The following is a 22,898-nucleotide window of genomic DNA, read 5'->3' as shown; positions in this document are numbered from 1 at the left end:
TCCTTAAAAAGGGGGGCTGGGGTTTGTAGAAGATTATTACTGTGCAGAATTGAGAGCTGTGGTAAAACACAGACCTGTCCTACCCACTGAAGCACTGTGGGATAGAATATGGATTGCTGTTCAAAAGTATTTTACTCCTGGCTAGGAGCACTTACAGGATAGGAACCACTAGGTAGTCTGGGAAGGTGTACACTGTGTGTTTGCTGGGTGTCTGATCGGGATATGAATTAGCTGTAACTGCTGTACCTCAGGCAAAGGGAGTTCAATCAGCGGATCTCAAGGTCAAGAATTACATCTTAGCTGCTTTCTGTATACGGGGAAGTGGTAGGTTATGAATTTCTCTCAGCGATAAGGAAACCTTTCCAAGAGAGGTTTTGTAATTAAACTTCCTATGACAATCCGCAAGTTGTGGCACGTAGTAAGTATCTGTGCTTCATGCCTTGGTCAGCCACAAGGTTTAGGTATGTGACCTCTTAAGCAATCCTTTTTTTTTTTTTTTTTTTTTTTATTTCCCTCCTTATTCTTACTACACAAACTGAACCTACAGATGAAGCAAGTCAGTGACGGATTTCTGTTGGAAAGCCAAGGTTTTAGCAGTAGAAGTCATTAGTTCAGTCTCTGCTGTTGCCAGCATTATTATCCTTCCCTTGACTTGAGACACACGTTGTGTAGGCAGGGATGAGAGGCCCAGTAGTTAATGCATAGACAGGTTTAGGGTGCAGAACCTACTTTTGCAGCCACTCCAGTTTCTAGAAGTCATTGAAAAGTGATTGAGCTATGAAGACAGTGAACAATGATAGTCCCTTTCTTGGAGATACCCTCTAGCTATTACCAAGGAAGCCTGACAGATCCATTTGTCATTTCTAAAACAAAAAAACAACAACCAAAAAAAAAAAAAAAAAAGGAGGAGATTGTTCTTAATGTGTTTATTTTTAAATTGAGATGAAAATTTTATGATTTTATGAGCAGAGTTTTGGTCATGTCAGCTGCTCACATTCTTCAGGTGGATTTAGAGTAGTTGGGAACAGCTTCAGCAATCCAGTTACTGCCTGTGGTTTCTTAGATAGATAAGAGTTCCTTTCTCCTTGTCTGGGCACCTGGGCCTCAAGGTAAAAAGAAAACAGTTTTTAAAAACTAGCAAATGAACAAACCGCGTTTATTGGCATAATAATATGCCAACAAATTTTCAAGTACCCAGAGTCAGAAGGGCGCAGGGAGCTACGTTTTCTCCTTATTATCTGTAAGGCTTTGATGACTGTACAACAGCACTCCATAGGCTTTTCATTACCTTTGAAAAGCACTGGATGACTTTATTCCTTGAAATTGAGTATTTCTGAAAACCATAATAGCTACCCTCAGCAGGAAGCTATATAAACATATTTGCATACCATTTATGTTCTTTTGATATAATGTATATAAAAAAAACTGGCTTGGTGTTACAGATTCGTGTTAGCTATTTTAAAAAAATGATTTATTTGTTTATAAAGACAAGGTTGTTCCATTTTCTAAGTGCTTCACATTTCAGCTTAAATATCTAAACATATGCAGAAAGGATATGTAGAGTAAATTCCTGGACTTAGATTGAACTTTCAAAACCTCTGAACAAGTTTCAGAAGCACAAAGCAGTGGAATTTAATAAGGGTTTTCTTTGTCTGCCAGAGCACCTCAGTCTTGTAGGTGCTTTGATAACCGTAAATGTTGTTTGAAAAAAATTTTTTTTTAAGTCTTAGGCGATATTTATATGGCTTTTTCAAATACCATCAGTACATAATATCAAGGTTAATGTATTCCTTTTGATTTTTCCACTCCTCTTTCAGGTCATTGAATACAACCCATCTCAGTGCCTGGATTGGCTGGCCGTGCAAACACCTCGGAATAAACTAGCTCACAGCTGGGTGCTGCAAAATATGGAAAACTGGGTTGAACGTTTTCTTCTGGCACACAACTATCCTAGAGTGAGAACTTGTAAGTTAATTTAAATGGAAGAAAATTGTTCTTCTATTGTAGCAAGTATTCCTGTCGTAAATGAAATGCATGCTCTTGGGCTTGTCCTTTCTTCCTTCTCTAGTTGTTTTAGAATTGCTGTATTTTCAAATATTAGTACAACTGTGGTGCCTCATCAGAAAAAGCTACCTGGGTTTGATGAAAACTGCTTTGATTTTGTAATTTGAATGAGACTTACTTAGTAGGTTCTTTATAGATACTTAGTAGGTTCTTTATAGATACTTAGTAGGTTCTTTATAGATACTTAGTAGGTTCTTTATCTTCTGTGGTTAATCTACAAGAGCCAGGAAAACCCGAAGAAGAAAAAGGGGTTCTCTATAGTGTCCATCACGTAGTTGTACTGTAGGTAGTACATGTTCTTCTTTCACGCCTCACAGCGCAATCTTCAGTTGAGTCCTTTGAACCTGTGGGTCAAGGAGAAGCCTGTGCTTCTTCCCAACTCCAGAGTGTCCTGGCTCTCTCGTTTGTTCTGCTAGCAATCATGCTGTCAGATTGCCACATCATGTTTTCAGCCTTTCCTGTGTTAAATTTTTTTATAAAGGAGATTCCACAGTAACAGGCCACATTGAACTTTAATAGGTTTTCTGTGGTCGAGGGAGATGTGGAAACTGTAGGTACAGCTTTGCATCAGACTCCTGTTGTAAACATCTCTGAAGACGTCTTGATAAAACAGTGGACAGTTTAGTCATAGAAAAAGAAAATCTATTTTTTTAATTTCTGTGATGGGATGCATTGTGTTAGAACAGCTAGAACCAAGCAGCAGACAGGACTATAGAGTGACAAGGCCTGAAAGCAAATGTCAGCACCACTTTTACCATGCTTTGTGCTAGTCTTATCCACTCTGATTTTTTTTACCATGCTTTGTGCTAGTCTTATCCACTCTGATTTTTTTTTTTTTTATCTCTAGTGTGAATATATGTATTCTGTAAAATGGTTTGAGATCTATAAATGGAACATAGAGTGTAATTTAATTTCTGTTTAAATGGCTGTTAAGCATGTATGTCTTTTCCAAAGGTGTAACAAATCTGTTTTTATTTGAAGCTGCAGCCTATCTCTTGGTGTCGCTTATTCCAAGCAATTCCTTCCGTCAGATGTTCCGATCGACCCGCTCCTTGCACATCCCTACACGCGATCTGCCTCTCAGTCCAGATACCACGGTAGTTCTTCATCAAGTCTACAACGTGCTTCTCGGCCTTCTTTCAAGAGCAAAGCTATATGTTGATGCTGCTGTTCACGGCACTACAAAACTTGTGCCCTACTTCAGTTTCATGACATACTGTTTGATCTCAAAAACTGAGAAACTCATGTTTTCTACTTACTTCATGGACTTATGGAACCTTTTCCAGCCTAAGCTTTCTGAGCCGGCGATAGCCACCAACCACAACAAACAGGCTTTGCTGTCGTTTTGGTATAACGTGTGTGTCGACTGTCCGGAGAACGTACGCCTTATTGTACAGAATCCCGTGGTGACGAAGAACATTGCCTTCAATTACATCCTCGCAGACCACGACGATCAGGATGTGGTGCTCTTCAACCGTGGGATGCTGCCTGCCTACTACGGCATCCTGCGCCTCTGCTGCGAGCAGTCCCCCGCCTTCACCAGGCAGTTGGCTTCTCACCAGAATATCCAGTGGGCCTTTAAGAATCTCACGCCACATGCCAGTCAGTACCCAGGAGTAAGTAGATTCATACCAGAAACCACCATTTCATTGTTAGTAGTTCCCCTCTTACTGAAAGTCTCTTTTCATGAAAGATGAAAAGACTTATTTAACATACCCAGTGGTGAAAGTATTATATTTTGATTTCCTGCTGTAAGTAATTAATAATGTGTTTAGATCCAATTACTGTCCTTTGTGGGAGGATTGTTCTGGATTTTCTTCTTCGCAGTGTAGCAGTTGGCAGGCAGATGGTATTTTCTCTGGAAGCAGACACTGGCATTTCTACTGTTCTTCAATATTCTGTACACCAGTCTAGTTGTAAGAAACAAGGAGTCGCCTTTAATGGCACTCTCAAGTTGCATTCTAACACACTAAGTGGGAGGAATTCCCAGTGAGTTTCTTCTTCGCTTTCAGTTTCTGGAACAGGGCCACGGTTCAGCCTGTTGCATTCAAACAGAGAATGGCCAGGTGATCACCTCGGAAACGCTTGTGTACCTTCTGCAAAAACAGTGGTACACTGGGAGTTGCCCTGTCTCCACAACGTTATGACACCTGCCATACAGAGTAGCTACTAGTTAAAATAGTCCACGTGTAACGGTGAAAAAACAGGCTTACAAAGCCTTTAAGAGGCAAAATACGCATTTTTGTATGATTACTCAGTGAGTATTGCTTTGAGGTCCTTTATAGGTGTTCAAGGACGGAAAGAATACCAAGACTTTCTCCGCTATGTAGAGGAGAATGGAACCTTCTGTGTTGAACTTGTGTCTAGTTCAGCTCGCGGAGTAAATTTATACTCTGCCAGTCCTGGGAGTGTTCCTGCTGCTTTCACTGTTTGCATCTCCCCTCGGAAGTCTCAGTCTGCCGTGCAAGAGACTTCAGTTACTCCGCTGTGTTCAGTGTTTCCCATGCATGTGGGACTCCATCGAGTTTTAACATAAGCAGCTTTCTGAATTCTGTTGCTTAGAATATAATATTATCATCAGCAAATGCACATACCCATGCACCGTGTAGGTAGCCCCCTGCATTCCTTAAGGAAAGCCGAGAAGTTTGGTTACATGGATCAGGATGTCAGATTCTTTTTTATCTGTATGTATATATGTGGCCGTGAGCCGTGCTGTTAGGAAGCATCGAAACATCCATTTAAGGTTTTAGAAGGGTTGTCTCAAATATCTCTGTCCTTATCCACACAGTAAATAGTGAAGGCTAAAAGCAAACTACGTTCAAGACAGATAAGAAATACCCACAATTTCTGTGTCAAAATTTTAGTCTTTAAGAACCGTTTAGTTTTAATTATTTAAGGTTAAAATGTTCTCTGCTGATTTTATAACTTCGTTGTAATGCTTAAAAATGTATTCCCATCTAAATTTACTTACCATGTTTGTTCGATGTGTTACTTGGTAGAAGTAATACACAGTAAGTAATACAAATAGGATATGAGTCGTAACATACTGCGAGAGGTTACTCTAACCTAATATTTTTGTGTGTTTTAGGCAGTAGAAGAGCTGTTTAACCTCATGCAACTGTTTGTAGCTCAGAGACCAGACATGAGAGAGGAAGAAATAGAAGACATAAAGCAATTTAAGAAAACAACCATAAGCTGTTACCTGCGCTGCTTGGACGGACGGTCTTGTTGGACTACTTTAATAAGGTACGTTAGTAGCAAAGTTAGTGTAATAATTTAATCCTGTTTGAATAAGAACTTTATTTTTCAAATATGAAGGACGATAAAAATTAAGTGTTGTTATTTCGATATTCTGTTTGATGAAAAAGTTCTGGGGATACTTTTACGCAGAAGTAAGCAAACAGAAAGTTACAATGGTAACTTTTTTGCCCAAAATCCATTGTTTGTGAATACAATTTCTTTTAGAATGTTATCGGCTGAAAATTCAGAAACTGAGCAAATATTTAACAATAAACAGGTGTAAACCAAGATATATATTTTTAGGATTCAGAAAGAAACACTGTGATAAAATTGCATCAGTAGAGCCCTTGGGGGAAAAAGCTAAACCCAAATAAATCAACATTCTAATTCAGCATTTAAACTGAAATTCCTTTCTCAGCCTACCATGATTAGTCTGGATAGGCAAAGCAGTAATTTCAGCTGCTGTTGTTGACATTTGTTGTTTTGGGGCAGAAATGTATTTTAGAAATTGTGTCTGTGGGGTGGAGTTTTACAGTATCGTATCTTCAAATAGTTTTTCATTTCTGTCTTAGTAGTCCATCTGAAACTGTTGCTTGGGTATTTTCAGTGTAACTATAAATTGCCTGTATATGTAGGTCAGGTGTTGGGGTTTTAAATGCAACTCTTTGGTGCATTGAAACGTTCTTGTGAAAAGGCAGCAAGGCCTGTGTTACCTGGGGGGATTACGTACACTCACCTGTCACAGAGCACAACCAGGGTTTCCCAAACGCTCTGGAAGAATTGTTGTGTTGAGAGGAACCGTTCGTTAGCGTAATCCTTTATTTTCTGTTCTACTGTAAACATAAAATACTTTGATAGGAATGTTTTTCTACATTTAAAAGTCCAAACAGGCTTAACTTGAACCTATTTAAATGTATCATTTGACAAGCATAAACTTCTGTCTTTTGAAGTACATTCTTTTCCTCATTTTTCAGCGTTTTCGCAGACATTATTTAGGAAATATTTCTGTAAAGGTTGTTTATAAATTACTTTTGATAACATAAAGTTGACATAAAGGAAGTTTGACATCAGAGGCATTTTTAAATGAAAAAGTGGAGGGAAAAAATGAAGAGAAGAATTACGTTCTTTTGGGGTTTTTTTATTCTTCTGTGATTATTTTCCAAAATATAGCATGAGCATAACAATTTTAAGCATTTGTATGAATTATGAAAAGATGATATGTAATTTTCAGTGTTCTCAATGTTTGGATTTTTTTCCTAGTGCCTTCAGAATATTATTAGAATCTGATGAAGACAGACTTCTTGTTGTGTTTAATAGAGGATTGATTCTGATGACTGAGGTAAATACTTTGTCATTTAATTATAATAAACACCTCACTTTCTCATGAAGTCATCCCTTCCTTCCTGACACTGTGTTTGCTTTAAATTGTGTTAATATGGTATCCTATGAAATATGTTGATTAAGCACCGGTGTACATGTAAAACCTTAAAATCTTAAGGATCATAGGAAGGACAAAAAAAGATTTACCAGATATTTTGTTTGTCTAAACACTGATGTAGGAGGTTAAGTGAGTAAATTTGAGGCAATACAAATCTTAATAGAGGAGAAAGATACCAGGTTAGTTGATAACAGTGGTTTGGTAGGATAACTATAGAAGGCTGTAGCTTAAATAGGAAAGATGAGCAAGAAATAGAAGGGTGATGTGTCTTCTATATCAAGGGTAGGTAAAATTGCTCTGAGGTTCATAATGGGGAGCAGATCAGGTCTACTGAGAAAGTTGCAAGCAGCAAGAGATGTCGTGAGTGGTAAGAAATCAGTCTTGGCTTCCGTCACGTAGCTGTTTCCCCTGTCGTCTTTAATAAGATTTCTTTAGTAGTGAAAAGAAGATGAGGCAAATGTTTGCCTGCTTCTCAAGACGGAGGGAAAGCCACCAACAGGTGATGTTGAGAGGGAGCAAGTTTGTGCTTTTTTTGTGTCATTCTCTTTATTACAGATCAACTGTGAGTGAATGGCTGAGCACAGGCACACAATTATTACTACATAAGAAGGGTTAAGGCAACAGGTTAAAGTACAGAAATAACTTAAAGGATGCTCAGGTGCAATTGTGATTAATATTTCTGAATGCTTCTTTGAGGCACCTCTGAGGCAATTCTCCCGAGCTTTCCTACCTATTGTGCTTTTGTTAGCAAGGAGTTGTCTAAGAGCACACAAACTAGATATCTTTTTGATGAAACTAAACCTAAAATGCATTTCTGGAGTGTATGTAGTGTATTCCAGTTGTAAATGGGTATTTGGTCCATGAGACCAGACCAGAGGGAGTTCAAAATAGGAAAAAAAGAAGAAATAGCACAGCCCTGAAGTGGGTACAGTTTGCATGTCAAGCCCCTGCCCACCAGCGGTTTCACTCTGCAGATCCACTCATACTGTCCTGCAGTAACGTAGGAAAAGCCTAAAAGACATTGCTGAAAAACCTCTGAAAAGTTACTGGCTACTTTTTTAAGATGGGTGAGATACCAATAGACTGGAAAAGGGCACATCCAGTGTTTATCTCTTTTTTTTTTTTTTTTTTTTTTTTCTTAAGATGGGTCTTGGGTTCTATTCAACACTTCCATTATTGAGTTGAGGGATGAGTATGTGTATTTATTAAATATACTGGCAATGCAAAATGGGGAAGGACACTAGATCCTTTTGAGAACAAGAATAAAAATCAAGATTGTCTGGATATGTTGGAGAAAGTGTAAAAATGAGATGCAGTTCATTCTTGGCGTATGTATAATGGTGTATTCAGGGAGAGATAATAAACTGCTAAAAATCCACGGTGCAAGACAAGTGAATAGGAGGTAGTTGTAGCTGCACAGTAAATGGGATTTGGAAGTCGTCAGGAGGACTTTGAGCAAACATCAAGGATATAAAGATGATATTTATACTGCCTTAAGGCGCATGGATGGGACTAGATGATGCTTTGAGGTTGATTCCAATCCCGCTTTTTATATAAAAAATCCTCTTAGCTTTTTTTTATGTCACTAGTTTGTATTTCCTGGGAAAAAGTGTGATAAAAAAAGCTGGAATTACAAAATCAGTTAGAAAAATTAAAATGAAGACACTGCAGTGCTGTTTGAAAATTGAGTATTCAGGAGCTTGTCTAAATGTGAGCCTATTGATTAATTAATTAACTGCAGTTAATTACTCCAGAATATGTGTTCCTCTTTGTCTTGAAAATGCCTGTATTCAGTAAACTTGGGCTAAAAAGTTAGGAACTGAGCTGTAACTTTAATACATGAAACTCATAAGTAAACTAAGATATATACATACATATAAAAAAAAGAACAGCTTAGTTAACCCTGCTCCATATTAACAATAGATAAGTTTATAAAGAATGTGTAATATAAGGTACAATTTATCTATGTAAAAAGGTACTGGAAATTAGATAAAACTGCTGCTGCTTTACAGCTTGAAATTACCAGGCCTTGTATTTTCCCTTGTTCTCTGGAAGTGTTTTGCATGGTGAAGAATACTGCATCGAGGGGTTGTCACGTCCAGAAAAGTTCCTCACTTGGCAGGGTTGGTCGCGTATCTTTTATCTTCAGGATAATATGAAAACGGCATATCACAATTTTGCATTATAGGGAATGAAATTACTGTTTCTCTATCTTTAAAATATCCCAGCAGGTGAAATAACTTTTCTTACATCTTGTGCTAGGATTTTTGCAGTTTGGAAATGAGTTGCTTTTCCTTCCCAACTTTTCTATAAATCACAGATGCCCAGAAGGTTTATTGGTTATAAAAGCAGAAGTAATTCATCTGATGTACAATCATATAGCATATGTCCTTAAAGAGCAGTTTGAAAAATGACTAGCATCTATATTAACCTTTCGATTTTTCCCCAAATTCACATACCCACATCCATCTTTATGCATCTCTAATACCATGAGATGTATGTTGGAGCAGAAAGATTGGGGTTACAGGTATATAAAAATACCGTGTCTCAAATTATGCTTTGCTTTTTGGCTTTTAGATAATTGTGTGAAAACTCTGTAATTATTTTGAGCCATGAATAGAAAGCTTTTACCTTGAAAACAAATTGAGGCAGTTTTTAAACGCCTCTATAAGCTGTATTGGATGTGCTCACAAAAATGCTTGTTTCTTGAGCTGAGGTGGGTGGTAACTACTTGCAGAGGGGTTAATGTTACAATAAATGTTACAAATTCCGTTCCCCTCTGGCATGTGCATGACAAAAATTTAATATGACTCCAGTTTTTGGGTTAGGTGAGAAGAACAAAAATCAGCCTTTCGACCAAAGGCGGGTTTCAGATTACCCCCTCCCTCCGTACAAGACTACCTGGTGTTCACTGGTACCAAAACTGGATGTCGGGGTCAGCAATTAGAGAGGATACCTGGTCGTTCATTTCTTCTCTCTCTTTCCTTCTCTCTTTCTGACCCTTTCCCCCCTGCCCCCCCTTTGTTTTTTTTTCCTTTAAGAATCTATTTGTACATACACTGATTTTCTATACAGATATATTTTCTTTTTAAAGGTTGTTACCTTTGAGTGATTTCGTCATTACATCTACCACAGTGTATTTTGATCCATCTTGTTTGAGTTTAAAATAAATGTAAAAGCAGTATCTGTAGGATAGAAACAGACATGATAACAAGGATGTTAATTTGGCAACATAAAGTTTTGGCATTTTTTTCTTTACAGTCCTTTAACACGTTGCACATGATGTACCACGAGGCCACAGCTTGCCATGTGACTGGAGACCTGGTAGAACTTCTGTCTATTTTCCTTTCGGTTCTTAAATCGACACGTCCCTACCTTCAAAGAAAAGGTTTGGTTATAACTCTTCAAAGGATTATGCCTGTGGCCTGTTAATTAATTTTCAGGACCCGAAACCTAGTATTTTATCTTGCTCATTAACTGTGTTTAAAAATTTCCCATACAGTAGGAGAGATGATTATTAACAGTTAGTAAATTGTTACTTATTAAATTATTTATTGACATAATATGAAACTAGATTAAGTAAATGTAATAGCAATAGACTGGGGAGATTTGATAGATTTCTAGATTGATGATAATCAGGCTAGAGGAAAATGAGATTCTTCAGCAGTAAAACTCTGTGCTTTATTTAATGAGCTTTTGAGAAACGAACTGAAGAGATTTCTGTGGTTTTTGCATTTGCAGATGTGAAGCAAGCTCTCATCCAGTGGCAGGAGCGAATTGAATTTGCCCATAAGCTCTTAACTCTGCTAAATTCCTATAGTCCTCCAGAACTTAGAAACGCTTGTATTGGTAAGTTGTTGTAGTGTAACTGCAGTCAGGAAGGACCTGTTCTAGGCAGTCACCTGCTTGGAAGTTGAAATTCCAGTTTTGCAAGCGCACGTGCTTAGTAGATACTCTGTAGGTTGGGATTGTTTATGTTAATACTGTCGATACATTGAGAGTGCCGTTGGTCCTATTCTAAATCATTCTGGTTTCGTCAGGTTAAAATTAATGTTTCCACTTCCCTAGGCATGCAGACTGTGTGCACAGAAAGTCAGCCTGCATTTTGGGAGAGCAGTTTGCTACCTGATAAGGGAAGGGGCGTGTTCAAGGACTAACTCCAGAATACAGGCGTCAGTCAGTTTAGAATCAAATCCCAAATCTTACATTAAAATTGAAATACTAACGCTCCCCTCAGAAGGGTGCATGGTGACCCAGTTAGGCTGAATAACAGCTTTTAGTGTTCATTGTTATGATCCATTTCTGGAGGGTGTAATAATAAAGGTAAAGCTGAAATAGCTTGTAGAATGGAATGGATTTGCTTTTTTAAACTGTAGATGCAGACATTATATGTAAGTGTCTCTTTTGCCTTAGAAAACCTTCTTCAAAAAGGTCTAGGTTTTTTTCTAGTTTAGGCTTTTAAATATTATTTAATAGATATAATCTGCATCTTTATGCATGCTGATGAAGGTCGAAACCTGTGCCCAAATGACCTTTCGTGCTGTGATTTGTGTGCATTTTCCCCTTATTTTGAGTGCCTTTCTCATTGTCCTCCTGACTGCTGCTGGTTGACATGTTCCAGGCATCAAACTCGCTATGTTTAAGAAGAAGGAAAAAGGGTAATTTTACTGAGCTTCCACTTTCTACAAGCTGGCACGCCTCTCGCTGGTGGTTGATCTACCACTGAGCAGGTTTTCTCCCAGTGGCAGAGGTGAAGGGAATCTTGGCTGGTTCAGGGGCGTTCCCTTTACGTGCTATTCACAGTAGAGCCTCCCTCCACGGTGCACACCGAGTTCAGGAAAAGCAGCATGAAAGAGAGGTTGCAAATGCATGAGCCTTAAATAAACTTGTTTGCTGTTAAGAAATAACAATATGTAATAGCAAAAACAACTTTTTGTTTGTAGATGTCCTCAAGGAGCTTGTACTTTTAAGTCCTCATGATTTCCTACATACTCTGGTTCCATTTCTACAGCACAATCATTGTACATACCACCACAGTAATATCCCAAGTAGGTATTTCAGTGATTGTATTTTGAAGTTCTCTTACGCTATTATTACTCTATCGTGTTCCTTGCTGACGGCAAATATTGACCTTTTTAATATATCCCTATTTTATCCTAACTTATACTACAGTGTCTCTTGGACCTTATTTTCCATGTCGTGAAAATTTGAAATTAATAGGGGGAAAAAGCAATATTCGTCCTCCGCGTCCAGAACTTAACATGTGCCTCTTGCCTACCATGGTGGAAGCCAGCAAGGTACGTGAACGTACGGTCTTCTGTAAATAGCTGTTTCTCTATTGTTTTCCCGTTTTTTGTGAGAGTATTATAAGACGCCAGTAGGGTAATGCGTTTACATTTTCTTTGTAAACAAAGCGTAATTCTTCTTCAAGATGTGTTGTCCTCATATACTCCATTCTAGATGTGCACTCCCGAAGCACCATTTCCCTGCCCGTGGTGATACACAGCCTCATATTCCAGACGTGATAAGGGTTTGAGCCTTGTATTCAGAAAAAAACCCATAGCGCACTTTTTGATAATCTTCGATCTGTTTGTGGCATTTATAAAGAAAATTCAGGAACCTCCCAGGGATTGTCCAGATGGGTTTCCAACTCGGTTAACATTTATTACCAGGCAGCTAAGTGGATCCTCCAGGTTTCATTCGAGTCCATTCAGCTGGGACTGAGGCATAATCTTCCCTTGGTTTGGGTGAAATACCAGAACCTGAGATACCATACAGGGCTCTTGAGTCTTTCACTTTCCATTTTCCCTTCTGTGGACTTCCTGCTGGGATGCCAACCTCGGTGGGGCTACTTTGTAGTCACTTGCCCCGTCCCGTGGTCACAGTTGCAGCAGCGGTGGGATTCAGCTCACGTCACTTTGCCTATCTAAAAGGTCAGCGCCCAGCTCGCTCTGTGGTTCATGGCGATACGGGGTTGCCCTGGGAAGGAGGTGAATAGCTGCCCTCCTTCCTGTCCTGGACACCCCAGTCCGGGTGAGGTGGCTCTTCCTCGGGAGGAGTCTGTCTGTCTATCCACTGCCTGCAAGAAATAGTGAAATGACTAGATTTTAGATAGCTGAAGTCAGGTAAGGTGAATCCCACCCTAAAAGGAATATGTATGGACAATCATTTGAAGAAGGAAAACTGGTTACTTGCTGTACAGTAACTGTGGTTCTTCAAGATGCTTTGTCCACACAGATTCTGTGGTCCTGCTCCTGTGCTAACCCCGAGCCCTGTCACAGGGGCTTCTGATCGGTGAAGGAATTGAGTGGTGGTTGAAGCCGCCATACCCCTTATGCCCTCAGGTACAGTGGTCGCAAGGACACACTGGGTGCAGGCACAGCCCCAGTGGACACTGCTATTCAGAAAGAATCCAATCTCCTGCACATGGGGCCTATGTGCACGTAGATGGGAATCTGTGTGGGCAACACATTTCGAAGAAGCACGGTTACTGTAGGGTAAGTAACCCTTCTTTTTTAAAGCTTTCCAAACGATGCTGTGTAGATTTGTGCACCATCAAATTTTACTGTGTAACCAAAGTTTCGGAAAAAATGTCGAGAAATGATCTGTAGTGGGTTTTTTCCATCGTGTATCCAGAGGTGATGGATGGGACGCTAAATAATGTGAACGATTGAACTTAAAAAGTCGGTGTATTATAGGACATGGTATTTTACACTTTATAACGAGTTTATATACATTAGGAACCAGAAGATTTTTAAGCCTCTGAAACCACATCCACAATTACGTTTCTGTGTGGTTTTGCATGCTCATTTTTCATTCGTTTTGTATAAGATTGCATTTGTTTGCTTGAGTCGGAGATTTCCTTTGGCTAGCTGGTCTGCAGAAGCTGGTGCCATTTTAAGCGTGTACGTCCAAAGTATATTCAAATATTGGCACGCAAAACCCTTGGCGTATATCTGTCACTTGGTTTGAGACATTCCTGAAAATACTGCTTTTGAAAGCTCGTGAAGCTCAGTCTTGAGAAAATTCTGACTTCTACAGGTCGTAACTGACAAGTTATGATATAAAACGCAGTAGCGTATATATATTTAGGTATCTGTACACGATTTAAGCTTACTGCGTTGTTTTCTTGTCGTCTTCAAGATGTGGTGTTCGCACAGCTTTGCATCTTCTCAGTCTGTCGATTCAGAATCGCACAATAAAAGTTGTTACTGGTGGGGGAGTCGCGTTTGCCAGCCCTCCTCCGAGCTGTGCTTGCCAAGGGCTGGGTGAGGAGATGCAGCTGGCCTGGGGTAGACCTGGAAATTCCCATCGTGTTTCTCCATAGTGTACGATGAAGCATTTTAGGGCAAGAAGTGCAGTAACGTTAAGCTTAGACGCTTGGGAAATTTGGTTGCTGTCCTGTTGCTTCTGTAGTTTAAATGAAGCTCTCTTAAATCTTCAGGGCAAAGATGATGTTTACGATCGTATGCTGCTAGACTACTTCTTTTCTTATCATCAGTTCATCCATCTGCTATGTCGAGTTGCAATCAACTGTGAAAAGTTCACTGAAACTTTAGTTAAAATGAGTAAGTATGAAGGTTACACAGCCTAAGGATTTTTTTTTCTGTGCAAACTGTGAGTGCTTCTCCACTAAGTTTTATATTCAGGATTTTTAAGAAAAAGCAGAGCTTGTGAAACTTGCTGCATTAGTTGTTCTGGACATTATTTTTATCCCCAAAACTGTACGACATGTATAATGTAGTAGCATCTTACCTACGTGACCGTCACACTTCAGGCCTGTCCAGAGAGAAGCAGAAGTAACCAGTCAGAATTCGGTCTCCTTGCACATTTAGATTTTAATACAGGACTCACTGAAGGGTTTTGGGGGGTTTTTTTTTGAGTTTGGCAGTTTAAATGGCTTTGGATCAGATTCTGAGTCCTCAGCATCTCTGCCAATGGCACGACCTGACGCTCTGCCCAGCAGCGTACCTGACCACGTAGGCAGCCACAGATGGCCCAAGTTCTGTTGTTTACCAATCCAGCTTTATTTTACTCCACAGTTTTGGGAACCATCACAACATTTAATTAAGTTTATAACCATTCAGTCATGTGGTTTGTACCCGATACTTGTTTCAGGTCTGCCAAGTAGATACCACCAGTATTTGGGTTTCTTCCCGTCACTAAACCTCTTTTTTGGGTGTGGGCACAAGGTGTCCGTGGCTTTCTGTCTGACTGGCTGCAGAGCATCCTGCCTTGAATCGCCCCAGAGGCCAGCTGCTACTCCAGAGGCACTTTGTGGGGTTTTTAAATTTTGTCTTCCACCGCAGACCCTAGGACAGGCCGAGTTACCCGATGTGGTAGGTGCAGACGCACAAAGCTGGCTGTCACACAGATGACTACTGCGTGCACACGCAGACAGGCAGCTGTCTTGCTTCAGTTGCCTAAAAATGAGCCACGTAGCCAGATTTCCCTCTGTAGCCAGTGGAGAGACGTAGATTCCTTCCAAGAGAAATTTATCTTCTGATTCTTAAATATCTTCAGCAGAATGAACCACCTATGAAAATACCCCCTTGTTTTCTTGTTTTCTCTGCCGGTAGAAGCCGGCTAGCTAACTGTGATTAAATATCACTTCTAGACAAATAAAACCATACAAAATTACTCTTACCCAAAGAGTGGTAATAGTAGAAGGTTCTTTTGACCCCCTGAATCACCCACTGGCTTGTTGTTTGTCCCCTTCTTCTGACGGTAAGTCCAGCATTATTCACATTTCCTGGAGGTTGCGTTAGCTCTTGAGCTGCTGGGAATATGAGCGTTTGCTCGTGTTCGGGGTATCCCTGAACTCTTTCATCGTCTAGGCACAATGGTGCTTGGGTTAATAACCAAGATGACTTTTTAAAAATTGTATGCTGTTTTTAAAAAAAGATGGTTACAACCTTTAAGTGCTGTAGCTGACCAGTTGAAAATGTAAGACAGTAATAAAATAACCTGATTTACAAAGCCAGAACTAAAGCCAGTTCTTTGGTTTTTGTACATTTCGCTGAAATACTGAAGGGATACGTGTATTTATTAAAGGGATTGTAAAAACTTCACAGACGATAGGTCTGATTATAAACAACACTTAGAATGTGGTCTTATAAAGTGATACGGCACCTTGGTACTACTTCTGTCAGGAAGTGAGTATCTCCAACGAAATTCTAACACAATAATGACTTATTTTCTCATATAATTTCAGGCGTCCTAGTTGCATATGAAGGTCTGCCGCTTCATCTTGCACTGTTCCCCAAACTTTGGACTGAGCTTTGTCAGACTCAGGTAAGAGTCAGTGAGTTTGAGAACTAACAGAATGGAAATACAGGCAAAACACGGTGAATGTGAATCAGGGACTAACTCGTAAATTGTGGCTCGTTGGTATTGTTCACTCATTCAAAATACAGTATTTTGAATAGAAAATACCTCTGCTTATGTCACCTGTCATCTGACAAAACCTGATAAATCAAGTATAAAAATCTGGCACGTTGTCTTTGCTCCTGGTACACCGTAGGTACGCCCTGCCTGATAGTCCTGAAATATTTCTGTCAGTAAGAATGGTCCAGGGTATGAATTGAGACCATCAGTGGGCCTGGTTAGAGGTGTCCAGCCGAGACAAGCGCAGCCGCGGTGCCGTGCTCCAGTGGTGACTTTGCACCCTCCTCTCTCTCTTTCTCTCTCTCTGTGTCTCTGTCTCCAGTCCGCCATGTCTAAGAACTGTGTAAAGCTCCTCTGTGAAGATCCAGTTTTTGCAGAATATATAAAATGTATTCTGATGGATGAAAGGACCTTTCTTAACAACAACATTGTATACACCTTTCTGACCCATTTTCTTCTAAAGGTACGTGGTCTTTTAGCAATCGTTTCTGTTTCAAAAAATGCAGTCTATAGGCTATTTCAGGTTGGGATACTGTTTTCACACAGTTCCATTTTTTTTGTGGTTTAAAAACAAAAATAAATGTTCTTTTCACAGGTCCAAGGGCAGGTGTTTTCTGAAGCAAACTGTGCCAACTTAATCAATACTCTAATTACAAATCTAATAAATCAATATCAAAGCCTAGAATCTGACTTCAGCAACCAGAGAGTTGAAATTTCCAAAGCAAGCTCGACTTTAAATGGGGTGAGTCTTTTCTAAGCGTTCGAGTATCGGCATCATTTAAGAGGCAGCTTATTTTTGGCGGTAACTCTTGAGTGCCGTGTGCCAGGGCCCCGTTAAAGAGGCGTGGGCATTGTTGGCTCTACTTCGGGCAAGCTGGGTCTGGTGAGAGTGTGGGAGGCAGCTTAACTTAACCCCTACCAACAAGGGAGTCGTAAATTTACGGAGCAGCAGTCTGAGCAACACGATGCTGTAAAAGAAGCCGAGTGCAGTAGAGTTAATGGTAGAAATGTTCTAACCTGGCAAAAAGATTTCGCCCCGCAGCAAGCAGCAGAGGATTGTCGTCGGCTTAGGACAGATCTGCGTTAAGGTCAGCAAAGCAGTAGCGAGCGGGAGATTTCAGTAGCGTAAACGGATTTAGAATTTGATCTTTTGGATGTTGAGAACATGCTGAAGCCTCTGCTTATTGCACGGATTTCTTCGGGTGCAGGATTAATCAAATACGAGTTTGAAATGAGGGTAGTGAAGTTTGTTTGCTCCTCTATTTTAGGATCTCCGAGCACTCGCCTTGCTGCTTTCAGTGCACACTCCCAAACAGCTCAATTCAGCCCTGATTCCAACTTTACAAGAGCTTTTAAACAAATGTAGAGCTTGTCAACAACAGAGGAACTCCTTACAAGAGCAAGAAGCCAAAGACAGAAAAACTAAAGGTTTGCCTTCTCTAATGGTGTCACTCTAGCTATAAGGCTTTACAAACTTCCACAAAATGAACGTAACGCGTTGTTTCCTTGCCACTGCAGGGCGGGCCGTGTCTTGGCTGCAATCCCCAATCCTACACAAGAAATACTGTTTTATTACGGAGCTAAAATTCTAGGCAATTACATGAATTTTTTGTAAGGACAGAAGTATTTAAAGTGCTGTGTTTAATATGGCAAAGGATACAAACGTGCAAGGCCTGTTACTGGGACACGTGGCGTGAAAACGGTGTGCTTCCCCTAAGTGAGCTCTCCTTTTTCTTCCAGATGATGAAGGAGCCACTCCTGTGAAGAGAAGACGGGTCAGCAGTGACGAGGAGCACACTGTAGACAGCTGCATCAGTGATATAAAAACTGAACCCCGCGAGGCGTTGACCCCAACAAGCACTTCAGATAACGAGACACGGGACTCTTCGATCATTGATCCGGGCACTGAGCAAGACCCTCCTTCCCCCGAGAACAGTTCTGTCAAGGAGTACAGAATGGAGGTTCCATCTTCATTTTCAGAAGACATAATGTTAGCGACGCGGTCACAGCACACGGAAGAGCAGTCAGGAAATGGTAAATTTGAAGAATGCAAAGAATTTAAAGACCTGCAGACTTCCAAGGATTCCATGGGAGCCGAGGAGGACTCAGAGTTTCCTTCCACATCGATTTCGGCAGTTTTATCTGACCTTGCAGATTTAAGAAGCTGCGATGGTCAAGCCTTACCATCCCAGGACCCTGAAACTAGTTTATCAATCAGTTGTGGCCATTCCAGAGGACTTTTTAGTCATATGCAGCAGCATGACATTTTAGACATCCTGTGTAGGACCATTGAGTCGACGATTCACGTGGTCACAAGGATATCTGGAAAAGGAAACCAAGCTGCTTCTTGACATTAGATGGAGCATGTCTGCTTTTAAGTCTTTTAAGTCTCTTTTTTTTTTTTTTTCTTCCCCCCAAATGCTGTTTGTATAAGTTTTGCTTATTTCTGTTTTGTGCTTCAGTTTGTCCAGTGCTCTCTGCTTGAATGGCAAGATAGATTTATATGCTTAATTCTTGGTCAGGCAGAACTCCAAGATTTTTTCTTTCCTTTTTTTTTTTTTCTTTTGCATCTACCGTACACTTTCTTAAAGGGCAATCAGATAATGGGTATGTTTTATGTAATTAAGAGTTCACTGTAGTGGCTTTCATTTAATATGGCTGTCTGGGAAAACAGGGCCTCCTTGCCCTGTATGATGTAATTTAAACTTATGGCATTTTTACTGTGTATAATATGGTGTCCTCTGTGCCAGTTTTGTACCTTATAATAGAGGCAGATTGCCTCAGATCGCTGTGGTTCTTATTATCAAAATTAAGTTTACTTGTATACTAAACAACCACAAGAAATTTGATTCTGTAAAGAATCCTCTTTAGCTGTGGCCTGGCAGTATATATATGGTGCTTTATTTAACAGAATACCTGTGGAGGAAATAAAGCACACTTGATGTAAAATTAATTGTTTTATTTTTATTGACATGATCAATTGCTATTCTGTGCACTTCATTAAACTGATTGTGATGACTTTTCATTTGTTTATAACATGTTGCTTCAGTCTTTGGATTTCTCATCAAAGACAACTTCAAAAATGAAACAGCTGCAGAGAGGAACGATGATCAAATGTATATAATTGATGTAAATCTCGGTCCTTTTCCGGTTTACTTTGCATGAATGTTCAGTCACACAGTTGAGAGGGATCGGTGGTTGTTTACTCGTTTTCCCCCGCGATGTCAGGACACGAAGTGGCGGCAGAAGCCAGCGGAACTTTTCATTTCATTTCCCCGACTTTAACCCGTGTCGGTCACACTGTTCTCCCGCACCACTCGCAGACTCTTTGTCTCCTCCCCTGTACCCGCGCTGCCCCTGGGCCCGCACCACCTGCCCGCGCTCCCTCGCTTTCTTCACAACTTCTGCACCCCGGAACTGCTGGAATGACTCTGTCACCTTTCCCTGTCACATCTCCTCCTGTTATTTCTGAGCAATGTCCGTTTCCTGTGTGATCTTTCGGACTGTCAATGATACTGGTTTTATTATCGATTAAACTCCATTTTCAGCTTCATTTTCCAGTTGCTTAGCTCATTTGTTTTTCTATTGTCTTCATAACCCATCGATCTTGGCCTTTTTTTCTTCCAAATGCCTTCATTCCGTCTACCATTTAATGTAGTTTAGCATCATTTGCTTCTCCACAATTCTATTATGTGATGCTTTTGTGACTCCTCTCTTTGAATCTACTCTTTTTTTTAACATTCTGTAATTAATAATTTGTCTTTAAAGTTTATACTTTCTGTCCCCCTTTATTAGCACTTTGATTTCCTGCACTGACAGACCCTTCATTGATGCTGGTGAGTGCGTAAGCTAGTCTCATTATACAGACATGAAATAATAATGATTTCACTCTCTTCAGAATAATTTTATTATCCTTTCTGCCTTTCTAAAAAGATCAACCTCACCACAGATTTTAACTTCGGAAAAATCACCAACGGCTTCTGGTCAAAACTTCTACATCATGAAGATCAGAATTCATCTATTAAGGCTTCTACCAAGCTACGACATTGCAGTTGGGTTCAGATGGTTTTAGGAAGATGCTCCTGTGGATCTGAAAACCTTCAGGCGTTGAAGCAGCCATCATAACCCTTCGGTGAGCAGTCTCAGTTAATTACTCCTATTAAAAATGTGCATCTGGTTTTTGGTATGTTACCTGTGTTGGTTTTAGCTTCTCCTACATGATGAGCTCACACCCCAAGTCTGTTACTGAAGGTGGGATTCTGTCTTCTGTGCTGTGTTTTCCTCACTATTTTGAACCTCCTTTTTGAAGTATACCAAGTATAAACGGTATTTAATAATTATTTCATGACTCAGGGAAGTAATACACCCGTCTTCCTCTGCTCTTCCCAGATGGATGTTCCCCCTTTCTGCGGGCAACTCAGTCTGGGACTTGTAGGATGTGTTCCCCTACGGACCTGTGTGTGTGATTTGCAAATAGTGGCAATCCTGTATTTTATTGTCAATTCTTTTCTCACCAGTATGTAATTGGCCCTTTAGCATCCCAGTAGAAGTCCATTTGTAACAATTTTCCCCTGACCAGGACAATTGGAAGTTACAATTCCTTGTTAGATTTCTGCGAGGCGTTTTGTGGGGTTTGGTGGCTCCCCAGGTCAAGCACCTTTGCACCCTCAGACCCACATCGTACACATGAGCCGCCTTAGGCCAACACCTCCCTTTGCGACCTCTTCAAAACACTTCATCAAATTTGACAAGATACTGAAAACCGGGTTGGTTAGCTTTAATTAAATGAGTATCCTGTTTTTCTAAACTGACAATACTAGGTTTTCTATTATTTTGTCCACAAATTGTCAGGATTACCAAAAGTATGATTATTCTTACTGCTCTTCCCTTACATTACCTTCCACTTTCCCCCTTCAGTATTCCTGCAGCTTTTACAAGAACTTGTTCCCAATATTCATTTTTTTAAACAAACATAAGCAGTACCTGCACAACCTTGTCTCTTCTTCCATACCCTTGTTTGTGCCCGTTTATCTTCCCATCTCCCTCATTTTATATGTTCTGTAAGTCATGATTTCTTCCACAGTATCCCCTTTACTTGAATCAGTTTTCTGATTTGTATTTCTTCGCCTTCAAAAATTTTTTTTTATCCATCTTAGAAAACCCCCCCTTGCACTGACTTCGTGTCTCTTACAGCTCTTATTCTCTCATTTAATAGTGATATATTTCCTCCCAGAAGTCCCACCCCCCTTTTACAGTATTTTCTCCTGCCCTCCCTGTGTGTGGTCCCCGACAGCCCCCCTCTACCTCCTGGGCTCCCACTCTTCAGACATCCTCTGCGCTGGATTTGGCTGTAGTTTTACAAATCTTGTCTTTCACATTTAATTATTTTTCCTTTTGGCATTCTCAGAGACCAGGTTGTTAGCCAGAATCTTACAGCATCATGAACGTGCTACATCACAAACAAAATTTTTTTTTCTGTTGCTGCTTTGTTGCTTCTTCCCTACTGCTCACTCTACCTGGAACATCTGTGCTGTTTAGTCTCCTTAAAACACATGAATTCCGATACATTTGAGATTTTCCCCACAAACTCCTCCTGCTCTTTTCTGTTATAGTGGGAAAGTTATAGGATAGGGAACTTTTCACAGGGACTTATTTAAAAAACAAACCACCTTTACGATACTACAGTTTCATTATGTATGACACTATTGTGTCATTCTCATCACGCTGTTCCTAAGTAAGCAATTCCTACCTCTGCTCCATCCAGCTCAAGGGCAGAGGACAACAAGTAGTTGAAGATTCTTTGGTTTTATTAAACTCTTGGAGAGTCTGTGAGAAATTTCAGCTGTTTTGCCTCTCTACTGTGATGATTGCCCCTGTTATGCTGGGGTTGGCTGACAGCGCTAGAAATCCTCCTGAAGGCTACAGTAAAATTATTTTCTGTTTTTTCTCAATTCTAAATAACTGTGTGCAGAAATAGAGCTTTGAGGTCAGCCATACAGTACTAATGGCAGCTAAACGCCAGCGCGTACAGCGACGATGAGAAGAGCGCGGGACTGCTGGTGAAGCAAAAAGAAAAAAAAAATGTCCCTTTTTTTGCCCGCAAGGAGGGTTGGTCAGGGGCTGTTTGTGGGTGCGAAAGCCGCCTGCCCATTTCGTGGGTGAAGCTGGCCTGCAAGCAAGACCACAAGGTGGGTACTTCATGTTTTTCACTTCAGCAAGCTTCTGGTACTCCGGTACTAAACTGTCACGAAATCTCTTGGATTGTTACACACCAAACCGCTTGACCTCATCCCTGTCTTAAACCTAGATTGTATGTTTGTATTTAAGGTTGGCCCTTGGTCAACCCCTGCTCTAAATCATTTTTATATTCAGAATGTTTGGCTCCTTGTCCTTGAATATTTAGTCAAACGGGTAACTAAATTCTGAGCATTCAGAAAAAGAAAGATATCATAAAACATGCTGTTTCTCATGGGGCTGTTCTTGGGCCACCTCTAACACGTGCAGGGCAACACCCAGTAACGAGCCATTATAGTTTGTTCTTGTTACCACAACAAGCCTCACCTAAGTTCAAAGGGGGTAACTGCAAACTTTTCAGGGAAAAACCTTGCCTGCAGAAAAGACCAGCACCTCTTTATCTTCAGGATGGTATAAGCTTATGTGTGGTAAGGTTGTCGCATGCTGGTGTCCTGTAAAAATAAAATATATAGGACTTAACTGCTATACAGACTCGTTTAGTTTGGCAGTATCAGTTCATGGAGAAAATAACTGC

General features: G+C 40.3%; 1 protein-coding gene across 15 annotated transcripts in view; it reads left to right on the top strand.

Moving 5' to 3' along the window:
- USP34 (ubiquitin specific peptidase 34) overlaps positions 1-22,898 on the top strand; it is a 146,051-nt gene that overhangs the window by 121,592 nt on the left and 1,561 nt on the right. For 8 of the 15 annotated variants that reach the window (XM_074817148.1, XM_074817140.1, XM_074817139.1 and 5 more), the window contains 17 exons: positions 1,818-1,965; positions 3,046-3,680; positions 5,153-5,310; positions 6,565-6,643; positions 10,004-10,130; positions 10,484-10,591; positions 11,686-11,790; positions 11,915-12,039; positions 13,087-13,239; positions 14,187-14,310; positions 15,957-16,036; positions 16,452-16,592; positions 16,725-16,871; positions 17,398-17,557; positions 17,870-19,965; positions 20,063-20,261; positions 22,101-22,317. In XM_074817148.1, the coding sequence (XP_074673249.1) occupies positions 1,818-1,965; positions 3,046-3,680; positions 5,153-5,310; positions 6,565-6,643; positions 10,004-10,130; positions 10,484-10,591; positions 11,686-11,790; positions 11,915-12,039; positions 13,087-13,239; positions 14,187-14,310; positions 15,957-16,036; positions 16,452-16,592; positions 16,725-16,871; positions 17,398-17,557; positions 17,870-18,480 (2,901 nt within the window). In that variant the 3' untranslated portion in view covers positions 18,481-19,965; positions 20,063-20,261; positions 22,101-22,317. The remainder of the gene's footprint in view (positions 1-1,817; positions 1,966-3,045; positions 3,681-5,152; positions 5,311-6,564; positions 6,644-10,003; positions 10,131-10,483; positions 10,592-11,685; positions 11,791-11,914; positions 12,040-13,086; positions 13,240-14,186; positions 14,311-15,956; positions 16,037-16,451; positions 16,593-16,724; positions 16,872-17,397; positions 17,558-17,869; positions 19,966-20,062; positions 20,262-22,100; positions 22,318-22,898) is intronic. The other 7 variants (XM_074817137.1, XM_074817136.1, XM_074817142.1 and 4 more) reach the window with 6 other exon arrangements.

This window comes from Strix aluco, chromosome 3 (assembly GCF_031877795.1).
Source record: "Strix aluco isolate bStrAlu1 chromosome 3, bStrAlu1.hap1, whole genome shotgun sequence".
Taxonomy (NCBI): Eukaryota; Metazoa; Chordata; class Aves; order Strigiformes; family Strigidae; genus Strix; species Strix aluco.
The sequence above is the reverse complement of the archived record's forward strand: the minus strand, read 5'-3'. Positions and strand labels throughout refer to the sequence as shown.